We start from the raw sequence: 20,750 nt of genomic DNA, 5'->3' as shown, positions 1-20,750 counted from the left end.
GAGTGGGGATTTGAACCATAATCTCCAGTGTCATAATCCAACTCTCAGGCCACTACATCATTCTAGTTGCCATGCCAGCTCATATATTGGGTTGGATAATGTTTACCTAAGCCATATAGGACTTTGTAGGTGATAACTATCACTTTTAATTGTGTTGCTGTGAGTTTTCCGGGCTGTATGGCCATGTTGCAGAAGCATTTTCTCCTGATGTTTCGCCCACATCTATGGCAGGCATCCTCAGAGGTTGAGGATAGATGTGGGGAAAATGTCAGGAGAGAATACTTCTGGAACATGGCTATACAGCCCGGAAAACTCACAGCAACCCAGTGATTCCGGCCATGAAAGACTTCTACAACACCTTTAATTGTGTCTGGAAGCAAATCAACAAGAGTTTTGCATGGCCCCTGAAACCAGCTCCTGTTAATAAAACCCTGTCTTTTACTCTTTATGCCAGTTGAAAGTTCATCTTAATCTAAATGCCACATAGAGAAAATTACATTAATGCAACTGGCTTATAACAAAGACACATATCAGTGTAGCCAGATCAGGAATCTCTAGGCTGTGGGTGCAGCTGGCACAGAAGTTTTAAGTATCAAGAAGTACACCTGGGATACTGTGTCCAATTCTGGGCACCACAATTGAAGATCGATGTTGACAAGCTGGAATGTGTCCAGAGGAGGGTGACTAAAATGATCAAGAATCTGGAGAACAAGCCCTATGAGTAGTGGCATAAAAAGCTGAGCATGTTTAGCCTGCAGAATAGAAGACTGAGAGGAGACATGATTAGGGCTATCTATAAATTTGTGAGGGGAAGTCATAGGAAAGAGGGAGCAGGCTTGTTTTCTGCTGCCCTGGAGACTAGGACGTGGAATAATGGCTTTAAACTACATGAAAGGAGATTCCACCTGAACATTAGGAAGAACTTCCTAACTGTGAGAGCTGTTCAGCAGTGGAACTCTCTGCTCGGGAGTGTGGTGGAGGCTCCTTCTTTGGAGACTTTTAAACAGAGGTTGGATGGGCATCTGTCAGGGGTGCTTTGAATGTGATTTTCCTACTTCTTGGCAGAATGGGGTTGGATTGGATGGCCCACGAGGTCTCTTCCAACTCTATGACTGTATTCAAATCTAATGCACACTTGTTTTGTCTTAATTATGTCTCTGAAATTAGGGTGTGCATTAGATTTAAGTTTGGGTAAGGGACACACACAGACCCCACATTGCCTGCGATGCTGCCAATTGAGTAAAAATGTACACTTAAAAAATGTGTCTCCCAGCTCCATACAGGAGAACACCATTTAGCACAGGTTGAATCTTTATTCCCTGGTCTTCCTTTCCACTGACCAGGAACATATCTGTCTTGTTTGGATTAAGCTTCAGTTTGTTTTCCTGCGTCTATTCAATTACCAATGGTTACACTGGCTTAAAACTTAAACATTCTTCAATTTGAAGATGAAATATACTGATGGCACCGATTCTGATATACCAATATTATACATTAGAGGTGATTAAAAAAACCCAACCTTCCCTAACCTTTACTGAGTGAAGGTGGATTTCAAATATATTTAAAAGCATTTTTTTTTTTTTTGCTGTGGCGCTTTGAAGCAATCTGATTAGGTAGCCTTAAACAGGAACTTTAGAGGACTGTTTGTTTTTTAAATAAGATATTTGCTTTAATCAGTGGCTGTGAATTGCAAACAAGAGAGAATGATTTATGGCTTATAATTAGACATGGGCGAGGGATAATCACAAAACAAAGTCCACGTTGTGTTTATTTCCAGGTGGTTGAAGAGGTTGCCTTTTAATATGTAGTGTACCCTGTGCAGGTAATTTTTTTCCCCTTCTTTAACCTTTTTCTTTTAATTCACAATTAAATGTAACGTAGGTGTGTTTAAGGCTGCGCTTGTACAGCAAGAGGTGCCTAATTTTAAATATTATGTGATAACACCTAGGATTGTGCCATTGTAATGTCATTCACTTTCTGAAAAAGGAGACTTAAGCCACAACTCTTGCATCACCTCTGGTTAATTACAATCTTTGAGGGATGTTTCTGAAGATGGACAGTTATTAGATATTTTCCCCTTTCATCTTTCTTCTCGTTATCTGCTTTTTATGAGACCTGGGTTTTATCAAACGTGCACTTATCTAAAAGGCAAATATTGGGTAACCTTGCCGGTAGAAGCAGTAAAAGGCTAAAAGCCTTTTTGCATGGAAGAATACACTGTCATAATCTTAATGTGATTTGGCGAAAAAAATCTTTCTTTGAAAATAAAGTTTAAGCACCTCAGGTATAAAGGGAATATGCCTAAATATTCTAAAGGCACCAGATCTGGTCTTATTGCGGAAGCTAAGCAGGGACAGATTAGACAGCCAACAAATATTAGGTGCTTATTTTTATCGTGTCAGAAGCAACTTGAGAAACCGCAGGTCGATTCTAGTGTTAGGGAATTGGCAGTCTGCAGAGACATTGCCCAGGGGACGCCCAGATTAGTTACCATCCTGTGGGAGGCTTCTCTCATGTCCTCACATGGAAAGCTGGAGCTGACAGACAGAAGCTCACCCCAAATTGCGCATTCGAACCACCGACCTTCAGGTCAGCTGTTCAGTCGGCACAAGGGTTTAACCCATTGTGCCACAGCCGCTCTTATACTAGGTGTTGAAAGCTATATTTCTGAAGAAAGTTCTGTTAAAATTACCCTGAGTACTCCTTGCCTTGAGAGGAGACATGATAGCCATGTCTAAATACATGAGAGGAAGTCATAGGGAGGAGGAAACGAACTTGTTTTCTGCTGCCCTGGAGACTAGGACAGGGAACAATGGCTTCAAACTACAAGAAAGGAGATTCCATCTGAACATTAGGAAGAATTTCCTGACTGTGAGAGCTGTTCAGCAGTGGAACTCTCTGCCCTGGAGTGTGGTGGAGGCTCCTTCTTTGGAAGCTTTTAAACAGAGGCTGGATGGCCATCTGTCGGGGATGCTTTGAATGCAATTTTCCTGCTTCTTGGCAGGGGTTGGACTGGATGGCCTATGAGGTGTCTTCCAACTCTATAATTCTATGATTCTGTGATTCTCACAAAATTCTATGAAATTCATGCAGTGGCCATAAGTTATCAGGCAATATGATAACTTATGTGCACAGGAGTACACACAATATGTGCACAGGAGTACACACAAACAGTAACAGCAACTAAATTATTTTATTGTTTTATGCTTGGGCCTTTTATGCTGTTTCACACAGACGTATAACCTACATGCTTTTAATTCAGCCAGGTGTAAAAGTGTATCACCTTGAATTAGTGTATATCTTTTTAATGGCATGTAGTGATTGGAAACAAGATGTAAACAGTGGTTAGAGTGAGGAAGGTGAAAGGAGAAAAATCAGGAATGGTAGCGCATGATACTTCTGACAAAATATTTATTTTTGTCTACGTCAACTTTTTGGGTCTGAACGATCCCTTCAAAGACAGTCTTTAAAATGTGTTTTGATGCATGCAACTACTTCTGTATTTGCAATTTTTAGTGGAAATACCAGGCATCATTGTTCCCTTGTTATGCCGAGAAATCCTGAGGACACCAGATCCTCTTGATCTTGGAAGTTGAGCAGGGTGTTTGGATAAGAGACTGCCCACAAATCCCCAGTGCTGTAGGCTACACTTCAAAGGAAGGAACTGGCACATCCACCTCTGAATATTCCTTGCTGAAGAAAATCAAGTGAAATGCAATGGGTCACCATTAGTCAACAGACAACTTGAATGCACATGCATATGCCTCTGTGAAAAGCAAAGGAGGAAAAAGTAGCCCCTGGGTGCAGCCATTGTTTTCCCAAGTAGCAATCTTACCTTTGAGCTGAAGAGTTTTCCATACCGAGAAGTATGGCCTTGTAAGGAAACGTGAAAATAGTTGACAGTTGCTATTGAGACATAGAGTGTGCAATGTTTGCTTTCTAGTAGTGTTGTTTCCATGTTGGTTGGGTCATTCTGAGAAGCATATCTGAAAAATAACACTTCAAAGCTCTGAAGTGAAAGGTAAAGATGAAGAGAGATCGGAAAAGTTTAACATACTGACAAAAGCAATATAGCACTATTACTATAGTGCTTCCTAATATAAAACAAATTTTCTTTGAAAAGTCTTGGAGCTCTGTTGAAAACAAGACTCCGAGAATCTCTGAGTTTGGTCTTCAGAATTTATAGAATTCTGAACCTGTACCTGCCATGTGTTGCTGTGGCCAACCTTCCCTCCCTCTTTCTCTCCTTCTTTCCCTCCTTCCTTCACTCCCTCTTTCCTTCCTTCCTTCCCTTTTCTTTTTTCCTTCTCTCCTTCCTTCCTTCGCTACTTCTTTCCTTCCCCCTTTTCTTTTCCTTCTTTCTCTTCTTCCTTCTCTACCTCCTTCCTTCCTTTGCTTTTTGCTTCCATCCTTCCTTCTCTCTTTCCTTCTTTCCTTCCCTCCCTTGTTCTCTCCTTCTTTCCCTCTTTCCCTCGCTCCCTTCCCTTCCTTCCCTTATTTTCTTTCTTCTCTCCTTCATTTCTTCTCTACCTCTTTCCCTTTTCGCTCTTTGCTTCCATTCTTCCTTCTCTCTTTCCTCCCTCCTTTCCTCCCTCCCTCCCTTCCTCCCTCTTCCTTCCCTCCCTCTTCCTTCCCTTTTTTCTGTACAGTCATTTAGTTTTTCATCATTTAGCTTTTTGGAGTTTTTAAGTCCTTTCTGCTGTTTTATTGAGGGGGGTGTGTGTTCATGAGTGATGGTCTCTCGGTCTGTTAGGGGTATAGTATCCAAATTTCGTATCAGATTGTCCAGTGGTTTTTGAGTTATGTTATTCCCACAAACAAACATTACATTTTTATTTGAATAGATACTTGCCATCTCTTAGGAGGATTGAGGTGCCATTAGGTAGATGACAAAGAGGTTTGGTTTTTAAATGATTATTTAAATTCTTTAATTTAAAACAATTCTTAAAAAAGATCTTAAGCTGAAGATTGCATTCAGGTTCAGACTATGTGTGCTGACAGCATTACCCTTTTCTTCTAAGCTGCAGTCTGTCCTACTCATGCTTAAATCAGGTGTTGAAGGGTGTAGGAAAAAATGTATATCTCAATGTTTGAGAGCTGAACCTGTGTGTGCTTCTGATCTTTATATGACTTCTTTCATACTCAAGCCTTGCTTTTTTCCCTAAATGAACTCAGATGAGGAGAAAAGCAGTTCAGAGGAGACACATTGAAAGGTAAGGAAGTCAGGCTCCCCATTTCTTTAAAAAAATTAAAATATACAGTCACTGTAGATCTGGCTTTCAACATACAATTCCAACAGACAGTATAGTTTGAGCTTCAGCTCTAGCATACTCCAGGCCCTCCTACAAAACCATGGCTTCTATGTGGAGTTTCAGGGCAGGAAAAGTAGATGGAGGAGGCAAAAAATGGTTTACCCCAAGGCAGCATTCTTGCACCAACCTTGTTTAACATCTTTACTAACGATCAGCCACAGCCACCACTCACAAAGAGCTTTATATATGCTCATGACCTTGGCCTAACAACACAAGCAAAAGACTTTGAAACAATCAAAATCCAACTTACTAATGCCTTGAAAGATCTCTCCAGCTACTGCAAAGATAGCCTAACCCTGCCAAGACACAAGTGTGTGCTGTCCATCTACGGAACCGTGAAGCCAACAGGACATTGAAAGTTACCTGAGAAGGTCAAGAGCTTTAACGTTGTCTCAATCCTAATTATCTTGATGTCACCTTAGATCAAACACTAACATATAGGAAACACTGCATGAACACCAAGCACAAAGTAGCTGCACGCAATAACATTCTGTGGAAACTTACTGACAGCACATGGGGTGCAGACCCAAAATTAATAAGAACATCAGGCCTAAGCTTGTCTTACTCAACTGCAGAGTATGCCTGGCCTGTTGGGCACAAGTCTACCCATGCGAAGCAGGTGAACATAGCATTGAACGAAACATGCAGAATAATCACAGGATGTCTTAAACCTACACCTGTTGATAAACTCTACAAGCTAGCTGCCATTGCTCCCCCCCCCCCCCCCCCCCCGATGTGCGATGGGAAGTTGCTGCTAACTGCGAGAGAAATAAGGTGGAACACTGTGAAAGCCATCCTCTGTATGGCTGTCAACCTCCTCCCAGTAGACTCAAATCAAGGAAAAACTTCATGAGAACTCCCCTTAATGTTCCCCCAGTGATAGCAAGTGTCCCTCTGGCCAGATAAATCAGGAAATCCCAATTGGATGGCCTCCATAAGGGTCTTCCTCCTGGGGCAAACCAAGAATGTGCAACTTGGAAGTCCCTGAACAGACTCAGAAGTGGAGTTGGCAGATCAAAAGACAACCTGGCAAAATGGCACTACTTAGAAGAACCCCGCACCTTGTGTGATTGTGGAGCAGAACAGACAACTCTGCATCTGTATGCTTGTCCACTATGCCCTGCCTCATGTACAGAGGAAGAATTGTGGGAGGCTATGGACAATGCGGTTGTTATTGCCCATTTTTAGTGAAAAGATATTTAGCCACTTGTGCTGCTTCTAATTTTATCAGTTTTATACTAATCTATGCAATGCTTTTGATATGAAATAAATAAAGCATTTATTTCATTTACTTATACCCCGCCCTTCTCACCCCGGGGGGGGGGGGACTCAGGGCGCCCTTCTCACCCCGGGGGGGACTCATACTTCTTTAGATTAGAAGTATGTCCGTGAACTAACTAACTTCCTTCCTTCCTTCCTTCCTTCCTTCCTTCCTTCCTTCCTTCCTCCTTTCTCTTTCCCAGCCCACCCCTTTCCCAAGGAAATTAAGGCTGTACATGGCTCTCCCTCCCCTTTTGTAACCCTGTGTTTATGGCTTTGCAAAAATGGCGGGTCTTAATTTAACTTGCGTGTCATGGCAGCCCCCAGGTTGTCTGTGTGGTCTCATTTTTAGCTGTAAAATCAAAGCAAATAAAAGCAGCTGTTTACCATAGCAAGCGCCTTGTTGTTCCTTTGCCTGGCATTTTGTTCACTTTGGAAATTCAATTTATGCACTCTTCAGCCCTGTCAGAATCTATTATATTGCATCTTCTTTTAAGTTGTTAAGCTAGAGGACAAACCTAGATGTTATCTTCTACAGCTCAATTGAAGGCAGAACATGAGCTAAGCAGATTCAGTGGTGAATAGACAGGATGACAATTTTTTTGCCATTACGCTTTGTCAAGAGAATGTCAGATTTGTCAGCTTTCAGAGTTAAATAGCACGCTTGATGGGTGTATTTATATAGCTCTCAAATGGGCTCAACCAGCCAATATTGTGTTAATAGCTTGTTTGAAGACTCTTAATTTGTAAATGAATTGGCTAAATTTTAAGTTGATTTATTTATGGAGGAACAGATTTTTTTAATTATATTGTGTTTGTTTCTGTTTTGAGGCTATTTGCTTCTAGTGCTTTATTGGAATAGATAGTGATAGCTTTTTTAAAAAGCCAGATTTCTTCAGCACCTCAATTCTTGATAGTATATCAGTTTAAATTGAATCAGTTATATACAGAGTGGTTTATCAACTAAAATCTTCCAATTAGTTGATAGACCTAGTTTTTAGGCTTTTATTTCTCATCAGTTCTTCCTTTGCTATCTGCATTTCTTTTTTTGGGGGGGGGGGGGGATTGTTTGGTGAGTTGTACTATTGCAAAGTTTTAATAGAATGGGATAATAATAATAATAATAATAATAACAACAACAACAACAACAACAACAACAATAGCAACTTTATTTATAGACCACCCTTTCTCTTTGAAGGGACCTGGGGTTAGTTTGCACACAAGAAAGCCAAACATTCAATGTCCAACTCAAATACAAACATTTTAAAATAAACAGAATAATACAAAAATAATAACTATAAACTTGTGACAAAAAGAGAAATTAACACCAAAATGAGGACTACATACAAATACTCGGATAAACCTAATGATACTAATAACATAAATTAACCATTTAGACATAAATCCTAGAAAAAAGACAATTAATATACATTAAAATGACTATCAAGGTTCTTCTCATGTACCATAGCAGTAGTGGAATACAGATAGATTAGCTAGCATTTTGTGAAACCGAAATGTCTTAATCCTCCTCCTCTCCGTATGCCAAAGTGTACAAGTGCATTTTCAAGAGATTTTTAAAGAAGAGGAGGGTGGGTGCCATTTTTATTTCTTTGGGGAGGGAGTTCTTGTCCTCCTCCACTGACTGCAGTGTACAGGATGGTTTGCATAGGGAGATGCGATTGAACAAATAGCCTGATCCCAAACCTTTAAGGGCTTTATAGGTGACATCTAGCACTTTGTATTTGGCACAGAAGCAGACCATCAACCAGTGGAGCTGCTGCAGCATGGGAGTCATCCTCTCACAGTACGGTTAACAATCTGGTTAGCAATCTGGCTGCTGATCTCTGCACCAATTGCAGCTTTTGAACTATCTCCAAAGGCAGCCCCACATAGAGAGCATTGCAGTAGTCCTAACAGGATGTGACCAAAGTGTGGATAGCGCTAATTGCCACTACCAACTAGAGGAGACTCATTGTATCAGCTGAATTTGCCTAAGTACTGAGTTACTCATTATTATTTATGTATCTTATTTATTAAAATATTTCTATTCTCCCTTATATCCGAAGATCTTAGGGCTGCATACAATCAAAACCATTTAAAACAGTAAATAATACCAATAATTTGAAAAGATTAAAAATAGTATCCATTGAAAACTAGCCAAATTAAAACAATTTTAAATAATACAACCATATGATACGGACATGCACAAAGTAGGTAAAATTAACTATGCCTGAAGGCTGTAATAGAATGCCAGGTTTTGATTTGGTGCTGCAGAATCCCAACATAGGGATCATCCAGTGGTTCATGCAGTGGGTCTGTTTGAGATCTTGGATCGGGCAAGCAATTTAATTTAGTCTTGTCTTTTAAGGTGTGCAAAACACACTTATTTGAGGGGAAGTTCATTGAGCGCAGTTGCATTTTCTTTGAAATAAGCTTAAGGGCACATTGCACAATCAGAAAAATTATATTCATTAACATCTTAAGATTTTGGAATGTTTATTTTTATAGACTAGATAAAGGTTTCCTCTTGACATTAATGTTTAGTCGTGTCCGACTCTGGGGGATTGTGCTCATCTCCATTTCCATAGACACCTCCAAGGTCATGTGGCCAGCATGACTACATGGAGCGCCATTACCTTTCTGCATCAGCGGTACCTATTGATCTGCTCACATTTGCATGTTTTCTAGGTTGGGAGAATCTGGGCTAACAGTGGGAGCTTACCCCTCTCCCTAGATTTGAAATGCCAACCTTTCGGTCAGCAAATTCATCAGCTCAGCGGTTTAACCAGCTGCACCACCTAGGAAGAGATACTCATAGCTACCTTTGAAACACATTTATGCAAGATTGTCCATCTCCTTATGTTTTTGTTTGTTTGACTAGAAGATCAAGTCTCGAAACAGCATTGTAAGGGCTTACAATATGTTGTCACATGTTTTTACAAGGAAAATAATGCTTTTCAGTGAGAAACACCTGTCACACATACATTTGAACAAAAAGTGAAAAGTTAGTTTTTTAATATTATTTGTTTGTATTTCTTGCTGAAGACTTTGAAAATGAACCCACCGCAATTTCTCATTATAGAATTAGAAAAATAAATTGTGGGAAAATGGTTATGCTCTCCATTACACTCCTTGACTTTGTTACCTTTTTCAGAGAGAAAAAAGCTGCAGGATATATGACAAAGTAGCATATAACTTTTGGAAACTTTATGAATTTCCTGTTAAAATGTCTCTTCAAATACTCTTTAAAATCAGTTAATAGGGCAAATTATTTATTTTTAAAAGTAGCACAACAACAACAACAACAACAACAACAAAAAGCTATAAAATCCGGCATATTGTTTAGGTGGGATGGGCTTTGAATACACAGTCTTCAAAGGCCTGTTGAAGCAGAAAGTTCTTTGCTTGTCTATGGAAGGAGAGTTGGGAAAGCGCCAGTCTAATATTTCTGGGAATGGAATTCCATAGTCTGGGAGCAGCCACTGAGAAGGCTCTCTCCCTGATGTTCCTGTGGAGGTGATGGGACACACAGAAGATCTCCCCAACTGGTCTCAAAACATGGACATGTTCTTGAAGAAGAATATGATCCTTTATATAACCTGGACAGGAGGTATTACAGCACCTAGTGAGAAAGTAAGCATTTATGGGAAGGAGGACTGAGCAGGAAATGCAGTACAAGATCCTGGAGGAAGCCATGGGAATTTGGCTAGACCCAAATTTCCTGTAGAAAACCATGGAAGATGGGCTAGACCCATGACAATATTTTATTGCTAAACTGTTTTGGTAATAGCTTTTGGGTGGCTTTATCTTGCACAGATTTGTCTACCCTTCTTTTACAACCACCATACGTCCGTGACCATCATCACATCTTTTGGCTAAAGATTCTACAAATTATATATGGACCGTTTTTCTCTCTCTTCAATTTCCTGATGTCACTGTGTTCCCTGACTGCATGCCACATTAAACTCCCTCTTCAAAAAATCTAAATAATTGAATGTATGCCGTTTACTCCAACTGTGGGAATAACAAAGTTAGCTAAAATAACTTGGACTATTATTTCCTATGACTTTTGGTGCTTCTGCATCAGTGTCTGTTCCCATGCCAGCTGTGATGGCACATTGCAGTATCTGAGCCCTCGCTGGTTAAATGAAATGGCAGAAGGAGCCAATATTTGTAGCCATGGCAGCCAGTAATTTACGATTCCATATGGCTGCTGTGTCAGAAGCTGTTCTCTTACAAGGAGGTCGGGTGATTGCAGCATTAAAAAGAAGCACACTGTGATGAAAACTTTGCTGCACCTCATGTACAGTAAAAATGGAGAATCTCTCTCTTGAGGGAATGTGATCAGCCAAGAAATATAAACTATTTTTCCTCTTTTAAAAAAGAGTGGGGGGAGGAGAAGAGAGAAGAAACAAAATTTTGTCCAAGACAGCACTTTGGAGAAAAAGACGTTGGTGAAATTCTTGTTAGTGCTCCATTCTTGATGCCTAGGGTTTTCAATATGATGTGATTCCCCCATTTCCTTGCTTAAGATTGCTCAGTGCGGGTTTATACTGTAAGTCATTCTCTGCGGAATACCATTAAAAAGAGGCTGGAAGCTCTAGGAAGATGGACAGAGATCATGCTCTTGAGCACTTTCCTTAAAAGACTACACTATCATATCACACCATCATATCAATTAGATGAGGGGCAGAACATAGGCGGGGACAACATCCAAATTTTGCTGTTCTCGGGAGAAATGTTTATGTGACCCCCCAGGTACATGGTATAAAAATAGGTTGTTTTTCTTTTTATGAATGATCTCCTATAGAGTTCACTGCACAATAGATTTGTGTAAATGTCTAATGGGCAGGAGGAAAGTGTGGGACAGTGAATGGAACCGTCAGGCCCTGTTTCCTCCTGTCGGGGTCCATCGTCAGTCTTCCCACGTTGTTTCCCCCTTCAGATCAGTCTTCTCCCACTTCCTCTTTACTTTGTTCAATGAGGAGTTGGGTAAAAACCCAACTCTAGGGGCACTCTGGGCTCTACTTCTCTCTGCTACTGGAATGGAGCCTCACAGATTCCCACCAGAAATTGCCCTGCGTCATGTGATGGGCTCCATTGGACTCCATTCTGACAGTGGAGAGAAGTGGAGAGCAGATCCTCCTCTCACTGCATCTGATGAGGACCTAAAACCAGCCACTAGGTCTTGTTCAGAATATAGATTTTCCAGGACCTCAACATTGAGCTCAGGACCCCCCACAGTTTAAGAAGCCCTGATATAGATCATACAATGAAACTGGCAAATTGGTTTCCAAAGGATGTATTTCTTCACTCTGCACCAGAGCCTTCTCAAGATGTTTTGGTGTCTTAGGTGGAGGGCAACTTTCCTGCCATGTCATTGTATGAACAGAAGCAGATGAGACTAGCAGATGGATTTTACTTCAACACTGAAAGTAGGATGGTATCTGCTACTATAAGTCATGGCAGTGGTTATAGTGTGCAGAACATACAGAACAGGCTACGTGGCACATTCAGAGAAGAAAGACATGATGGTTTGTCATTGACTGTTGCCTGAGCCTTACTTTAATGAACATAAGGCCGGCATGAATATATAGAATTTCACTGCCCCAAGATATGGTAAAAGCCACCAATGTTGATGGTTTAACAGGAAACTAGAGATATTTATGAAAAGAGGGAGCGGGGAGGAGAGGAGGAAGGAGGAGTGCTGCCCTTGGCTATTAAAGTCTAGCCATAATGGCTAGATAGAACCTCAAAGAGATATGTAGTGCCACCCCATTCATTGCTGACTGCTGAAAAACAATAGTAGCAGAACACGTTACTTGTGGATAGCCTTAGAAAGACCTGGTAAGCTTCTGTGAAAAATACAATGCTATACTACATTGATCACATCCAGAACTTGGAAGTTACTTTAGCAGAATCCCACAGCTGACAGGTACACCAGGGCATTTTTCATTTTGGGGGAGTCAGTGAGATGGGAAGTCAGCAGAAGATCACTGTTGAACAGGAAGACAATGAGAGATAGACTTCTTTAAAAAAAAATCCAAAAGACAGCTTCATGATCAGTTGTGGCTTTGCTTGCTTTTAGGTCTTTATCTTAACAATCTGTCCTTTGTATTTTAAACCTCTCCCTGTATTTATCAGCATGCAAGACATAATGAGAGTTCATCTGGAGTGAGCCAAATATTGGAAGAGAAATACAAAAATAAATATGTGCTGTTATTCTTTGACAGTCGTTAATACGTTTGCACCACAAGTTCTTAACAAATTTCCTAGTAGTTTGGTATTTTGTTCCATTACTACTGTAGCACTCTACTTTAATAGACAGTGGAATATTGTATTTATCTATGATAACCTAACTACTTTAAGGGTGCAAACACATTCTCCTTCATTTTAAAACAAGTGTCATCAGATTCCCGTTTCCCTGGTGACTTACTCAACAGCTTGTTCCTAACTGAAAGATGAGCAAATCTTCAGAGTGTCTTAGCATGATGTGGTTTCCCCTTCAATCTCAGGCACCTTCAGCAACTTTTGAAATTAAGGCATTTGAAGACGTCTTTATTAATACAAATAAGACCTAGAGATATTAATGGCCAATAACCTGATAGATTTGCACATTGCTACAGTTTCTGTTCTCTTGATAGACAATAACATTAGGCTCTTAAATCCAAGAAAGAAAGATGAGCAGTTGGGTTTATTGGGTTGCTGTGAGTTTTCTGGGCTGTATGGTCATGTTCCAGAAGCATGCTCTTCTGATGTTTCACCCACATCTATGGCAGGCATCCTCAGAGGTTGTGAGGTCTGTTGGAAACTAGGCAAGTGAGGTTTATATATCTGTGGAACGTCCAGGGTGGGAGAAACAACTCCCAGACTTTGAAGCTGCAAGGCCATTCAATGCTAATGAAGGTGGCCAATTGCCACATTTACACTTGCCTTGAACAGACAAGAGTTCTTTCTTGGTTAACACAGAACCCAGACAATGAAGAAAAGATTAACTCAATCTACAACCTATGTCAAGCCTGATACCACTTACAGGGGAATCCGAATTAGTTGAAGAAAATTTTGACTATGAATTAGTTTGTTCAATTTTTTTTTCTTTAAGGGACGAGATAACAAGTTGTATGCCATATTCAACAGGCTGCTGTTGTATATTGAATGCCTTTGAAGCTTCATGGTATAATTGAACCCAGGGTTCAGAAAACTGATTGAGTAGCCTCAGTGGATGATTTTGCCTGGAACTTGACGGAATAATCCTCTCCATGTTTTTGTGTTTTGTTTTTGTTTTTTTTGTTTTTTACGGTGGGATGGCTTCAGATACTTTTATTTTTGTGGTTCCATTTCTTTCTGATCAATGTACTGCAGGCAGATCTTCTCTGCATTTTAAAAAGTGACTCAGAAACAAGCAATAAATGTTAAAACAGCAGTAGCAAGCAAAAGTTCTGCTGTGTTGAGTGGAACTTATTTCTAGGAGAGTACAAATAGAAATGCAGTCAGAAAACCGTTTTAAAATACGCATAATAAATAAATAATGTTGCTTCAGATAATGGAATTTGGGAGTCTTAAAACCAGAACATTGCAGCTAATGGAAAATAAAATAATGCATCATATTGCGTGTTGTTTGTTCAGCCGAATGTCTGGAACAGCTTCGATGCTCTTTATAGGTTTGCACACCTATTGTACGAGACATCCCAGTGAAGCAAAACACAGGGAGAACTGGAAAAAAGTGGTTCCTCCAACTTTTTGTAATTATTATTTTTAATACATTTTGCAGACTTCCTTGGGTTGCTGTAATTATAATCTATAGAAAATACTGTTGTAATAACTTGCACAGTCATCCTTTTGCGTATTCACAGCCCCAAGAAGTCGGTATGCCCCCCCCCCCCAAACACCACATTAAAATCAGCTTCTGGAAAATGCTTAAAAGTTTTTGCAATAAATTTTACAGTAGGAAAAAGAATAGGTAATATGCTCAAACATGTGGCTTTGTAATTACTAATCGGCCTCCCTAGAATAAAGGTCATAAATCTATCCACTTCTGAAAATTCAACATTAACATCAGATACGTATCACCATGGAAGAACGGTGTCTTCAGAGTTTGGGTGTCTTGGCCAGAAGTGTTGATAGCCACAGGCACTAAGCATTGCTGGGAAAGGTGGCTGTGTAACCACAAAGTGCCCTTGGAGCATTCACCTTTTTTTAACTCCCTTGGGCTGTCAACTGTTCAGCATCTTATTGCTGCTCAAAGGTGGGTTCCCTCCAGCTCCGCCAGGTCTTTGAATTTTAATATTCTGAGATAATGAAAGCCTTAAGCTCTTCACACATTAACTTGAGTCTGTCTCCTCAAAGCAAAGAAACCTCTTTTTTTTCTTTTAAAATGTTTTCTTTTAATTTGTCAAAGAATAGTTTGTAAACCAACCCAAGACACACATAAGGTAGTAGAAAACATTTGGTTTGGTTTGAAAGTTTTTGTTTATTTACTGATGTATTAACATTGAATTGCTGTGTTTGTAAGGCTGGCCTGAGCTCCCTTCAGGGTTGAGAAGGGTGGGATATAAATGTGGTAAATAAATACATTTATTTTAAAAGATATTTGTGGAAAATTTATTTAGAAGCAAACGCTATTCAATTTTCTTAAAGGGCCCCACACTCCTTGAGGAAGGAAGTTTCTTATGAAGCTCACTGGATAGTTCAATGGTGCCATATGCTGTCTTGGAGTAGATGGGTTTTCCTCTGGTGGTTTTTAAAAAGAGGCTGAATAGACACTTGTCAGGGGCACTTTGATTGTGTATTCCTGCATGGCAGAATGGGTTTGGATTGGTTGGCCCTGGTCTCTTCCAACTATGTGATTCTGTGAAAGATTGGGCAGAACTAAGGAGCACTTGGGAGTTTAACACAGCATTGTTGTTGTCAAGTTGACTTTTGACGATGCTATGAATGAATAATAGAATCACAGAGTTGACCGAGACCACAAGGGCTATCTAGTCCAATCTCCTGACATGCAGGAAAAGCACAATCAAAGGAACTCTAACAGATGACCATCCAACCTCTGCTTAAAAACCGCCATAGATGGCAGATTCCACAACCCAGAAATCAACCCAGAAAATGGCAACAGAGTCCTGTGTATCTAATATATATATAAACACAGAGCTACTTGAATATTATGGGAATTTTTCTCCAAGGTAGCAACGTATTCCACTGCCAAATAGCTCTTATCATCAAGAGTATGTGTATGTGGAATCTTTTTTCCTGCAATTTGAATCAATTGCTCCATGCCTTATTATTTACAGCAGTAGAAAAGAAGCATGCCCCTCATCTAGGTGACATGCTTTCATAGGTTTAAACATGGCCATCATGACCCCTATCTTCTCTTCTCCAAGCTAAACAAACCCAGCTCCCTCCATCGTTCCTCACTAGGCTTGGTTTCCAAACTTGATGATTTTGGTTTACCTTCTCTGAACACATTCTAGCTTCTCAATGTCCTTATGACTTGTGGTGCCCAGAACTGGGTACAGTATTCCAGGTGAGGTCTGACCAAAGCAGAATGGAGTGAGACTATGCCTTCCCTCTTTGTGTTGTTGTTGGTGTTTATCTGTCCATTCACTTTTGACTCTTCTTGACCTCATGGACCTATCTCATGGATCTCATGGACCAGTCTCATGGACCTCATGGACATAGACTCCTCTCTATCCTAGATCAATTTTCTCTCATGTTATTCACAGCCCAACTCGAGTCTTACAAATTCAGTAGCAAATGTATTGTTGTGTAACCATTCTCTGAAGTGTCATCCTCAGTTGGTAGGCATATATATATACATCAGTGTAGAAAGGACTGGTGAGTGTGTTTAGTTTACTTCTGCGGATTTAATCTTGAAATTTGGGGGTTTAGAAATGTATTTAGCTGACTGCAGTGATTGCTATGCTATTGTTATGCTATTATATGGGAGGCTGACCACCTGACTGCTCTCTCTTTCAATTAGCAGACAAAGGTTTTTCATCTGATGTCTTGGGACTTCATCATTTATTTTAAAAACTACGTTTTAAAGATGTTTTTGAAACAAAAAATGAAACTTTTTTTGTACTAATAGTATTTTAGTTGAACTTTGTTTTAATTTGGTCTGAACCACTTTGGCAAGCCTAGGCAAGCTCACAAGCCTTGGCAAGCTCACACCTTGGAAGAAAGGCAAGCTAGAAATGGAATAAATAAATGCATTTCTGCTAATGGGTTAGGTAAATGTTTTATGCATGAATAAATAATCCAAATCTTATACAATTAAAAGGAGAATGATTCAAGATGAACCAGAGTCTTCAATAAGATTTTTTGGTGTTGATGGAAAAGGCCATTCATTATTATTTCTTACTGAAATGCTGTTACCTGATCTTTTTTCTCCCGCAGTTCTCATCAGATTGCTTCCACAGGCTTCATATTTCTTTGTGGCATTTATCTTTGCCCCATTTTCTAGCAATCCAGTGCCAAAGGCTGCAAACTCTACTTGTTTTTTCAACCTTTCTTTATTACCTCAACTGTCTAACATCTTGAATTCTCTTTTTCCCCAGGTTAAGACCTTTGATTTCGACACAACTAGCAAAAAAGCCAGCAACTGAACAGGTACTGCATTCGTTTAATTTTTCTTTTGAATTATTTCTCCCCAATGTCTGGGAAGTCACAGAAGATGTCTTCTTACTTTCTCAAATTGTGTCACATTTACTTTTATGTTCTCTCTCTCTCTCTCTCTCTCTCTCTCTCTATATATATATATAGTTGTTGTTGTTGTTGTTGTTATGCGCCTTCAGGTTGTTTCCAACTTAAGGAATCCCTATCATGCAGTTTTCTTGGCAAAATTTGTTCAGAGGGGGATTGCCCCTGCCTTTTTCTGAGGTTGAGAGAGTATGACTTGCTGAAAATCACCCAATGAGCTCAGCAGAGATTTGTACTTTGGTTTCTCAGATTCCTAATCCAATACTCAAACCATTGCACCATGTTGACTATATACCAAATAAAAGCAGTCCCCGGGTAACAAACATGATAGTTTTTCTAAGTTTAATATATTGTCGAAGCCTTTAATGGCTAGAATCACAAGGTGGTTGTACATTTTTTGGGCTTTATGGTCATGTTCTAGAAGCATCCTGAGGATGCTTGCTACAGATGCAGGTGAAACGTCAGGAGAGAATGCTTCTAGGCCATACAGCCTGAAAAACCTACAAAAAAACCATTTTCTAAGTTTGTCCTTTGATTACTGTGTTCTCTCCAGGAATCTCTAGGTCCTCCAAGTTGACATTATGATCAACTTCCAGTACAAAGTGGTGTTGGAAAACGTAGAGTTTCCTAGAAAGATGTTCTCTCAGATCAAAAAATAGTTAAATGTAAAGCTTTTCTCCTGACATTAAGTCCAGTTGTGTCTGACAAATGGCTCACCTCCATTTCTAAGCTGAAGTGCCGGTATTGTCCATAAACAGCTCCAAGGTCATCTGGCCGGCATGACCGCATAAAGCGGCATTACCTTTCCACCGAAGCGGTACCTATTGATCTGCTCACATTTGCATGTTTTAAAACTGCTAGGTTGGCAGAAGCTGGGCCTAACAGCGGGAGCTCGCCCTGCTCCTCAGATTCGAACCTGCAACCTTTCAGTCAGCACGTTCAGCAGCTCAGTGGTTTAACCTACTGCACCCCTAAAAAATTAGTGTTTCCCATGTTTATGGGAGTATTGCGTCCCTAACCCCAGTGAATGTGGAGGGTGGAGAAATTGCCTTGAAACATGAAAGGGCCAACCACTAAGAAACAGCAGAACAATGGGGATTATGCATTCTGAAGTGTTTTTGAAATCTATAAAAGCGGAATACAATGAGATTTCCCTCAGGAGTGACTCAGTAGTCGGGCTTTGATGCTGCTTGGAGTATGATTGGTCATTTTATTCAGGACTTGAATTAGCTGTCTTGGCACATCCCTTCTCCCAAAGTTTGCCGCAAAACTTCTTCCTTGGGTCCTTTGAAGTTATTTGCTCTTTTCGACTTTTTGCTTCCAACTATCTGACTTCTCTTTTTGTCATGCTGTGTTCTGGATTACGCAGACTGACCCATGGGAGCTCCGTAGGGCTGAGTATAGATAGTACTGGATGACCTCGGATTCCTTTCCAGGCTATGAATGTTAACCATGAATGTGCTTCTGGTGCAAAACATGACTGAGGAAAACCAGATGCCTTCTTTCTTTTTTCCTTTTATAAATGATAACCAGATCCAAAGAACACACACACACACTTATCTTTCTGTTACTGAATCTTAAATGGCTGCCACTAGTTCTCAGATTGTGCTAAATCCTTCCCGCTTCCCTTTTCCAAAATTCATCTATTAACACTTGCACTGTTTTGAAATTTTGTCTGCTTCATTTTGCCAATAGCTCCGTGTGTTTTTCACAGTTATGTTTTTATGCAGGGCAAATCACATGCAATCTTCATGCAAGTGATTTCGGTCGTCTGTTGGAAACCATTTCAGGACGTTTTCCTAAACTAAACCTTTAACATCTTTATATTTAAAGTGAATATGAATCTGGATCCTCCTCCCACCTCTGCCTCCCAAAACAGCATTTGTTGGAGTCTGGGGAAAAGGTTTCCTTTCTTTTTTTTAACGTGTTCTTTTCTTTTTCTTTTTTTAATGCCATCCTCATTAGAAAAAAACCTGCACATTTCTAGCACAGAGGCATTTGGGAAATGGACATGATAATTAGAAGAAGGTCATGCTTTAATTAGGGTTGTGCAATTTAAAAAAATAATGGTTCAATTGTAGCTCCTTTAAATTCTGCCGTTCTGCTGTGTAAATGTTCAAGGCGGGCGGAAATTCCTGGCATAACAATTAATATAAATTGGGGTGCCACTTTTATTGCTGCCGCGATAGCTGCTTCTTTAAATACCCACATTCCCTGCAGTGGTGTGCTGGCGTTCTTGAGTTGCATAATTGTTCTGAAAAGCCAGAGCAACATGAAAGGAAGAGCCCCCGGTCTCCTTGACCTCTTACTGGGAAGGTTCTGTGGGGCTGCCCTCATTGCATCACTTATCTATGGCCAGGCCGAGCTAAGTAGACAACTAGTGGACTGAAAGATCATATTATTGTTAATTGCCATCAAGTTGAATTTGACTTACATTGACCCTATAAATGAGAGACCTCCAAGTGACCTTGGTACCAACAGTTCAAACTGAGGGCCATGGCTTCTTGATTGAGTCCACCTGTAAAATGCCTTTCTCTTTTCCTGCTGCCTTTTACTTTATCAGGTGTTACTGTTGCTTCTAGTGAGTCATATCTTCTCATGATGTGGCCAAAGTACCAGTCTCAGTTTAGCTTGGCTTTTACGGAGAGTTCATGCTTGATGTGTTATTGGGCCCATTTATTTGTCTTTTGGGTATTATTATTATTATTATTATTTGATACACAAGATTAGTACGCAGCAAAATCATCATGCTGTCTGTTGTACTGGATCACACGTCAGACACTTCCCAATATAGGTAAATAATGCGTGCAGATCTGAGTAGGGTGGCCTTTTGCTGCTGACAGATGGTAATTTTATCAGTGCTGATTGTTTTTAAGTGCTGGCCAAGGTCTTTAGGTACTGCACCCAGTGTGCTGATCACCACTCGGACCACCTTTACTGGCTTGTTCCAGACTCTTCGTCTTAGACTTATTATTAGTTGTTGTTGTTATTATTATTATTTGAAACACAACAAGATGGGTCCACATCAAACAAGATCACTCTGCTGGCTGTTGTATTGGATCACACGTCGGACACTTCCCAAGTGCCTAGGACTGTGTGATGTATTGGCAATAATGCGTGCAGATCCCAGTAGGGTGGCCTTTTGCAGGTGGCAGGTGGTAATCTTGTCAGCGTTGATTGTGTTTAAGTACAGGCCAAGATCACTAGGCACTGCACCTAGTGTGCCAATCACCACTGGGACCACCTTTACTGGCTTGTGCCACAGTCTTTGCAGTTCAATCTTTAAATCCTCATATCGTGTCAGCTTTTCCAGTTGTTTCTCTTCAATCCTGTTGTCATCATCATCATCATCATTATTAGGGGGGCCCTGGTGGCACAGTGGGTTAAACCGCTGAGCTGCTGAACTTGCTGACCGAAAGGTTGCAGGTTCAATTCCGGGGAGCGAGGTGAGCTCCCACTGTTAGCCCCAGCTTCTGCCAACCT

The 20,750-nt window shown here is 40.3% G+C and overlaps 1 protein-coding gene across 4 annotated transcripts in view; it reads left to right on the top strand.

The window, feature by feature from the left end:
- The window catches only part of BRF1 (BRF1 RNA polymerase III transcription initiation factor subunit), a 287,868-nt gene that overhangs the window by 255,161 nt on the left and 11,957 nt on the right, over positions 1–20,750 (top strand). For all 4 annotated transcript variants that reach the window (XM_060754423.2, XM_060754432.2, XM_060754444.2 and 1 more), the window contains one exon: positions 17,126–17,177. In XM_060754423.2, coding sequence (XP_060610406.2) covers positions 17,126–17,177 — 52 coding nt within the window. The remainder of the gene's footprint in view (positions 1–17,125; positions 17,178–20,750) is intronic.

This window comes from Anolis sagrei, chromosome 1, assembly GCF_037176765.1.
Source record: "Anolis sagrei isolate rAnoSag1 chromosome 1, rAnoSag1.mat, whole genome shotgun sequence".
Classification (NCBI taxonomy): Eukaryota; Metazoa; Chordata; class Lepidosauria; order Squamata; family Dactyloidae; genus Anolis; species Anolis sagrei.
The sequence above is the reverse complement of the archived record's forward strand: the minus strand, read 5'-3'. Positions and strand labels throughout refer to the sequence as shown.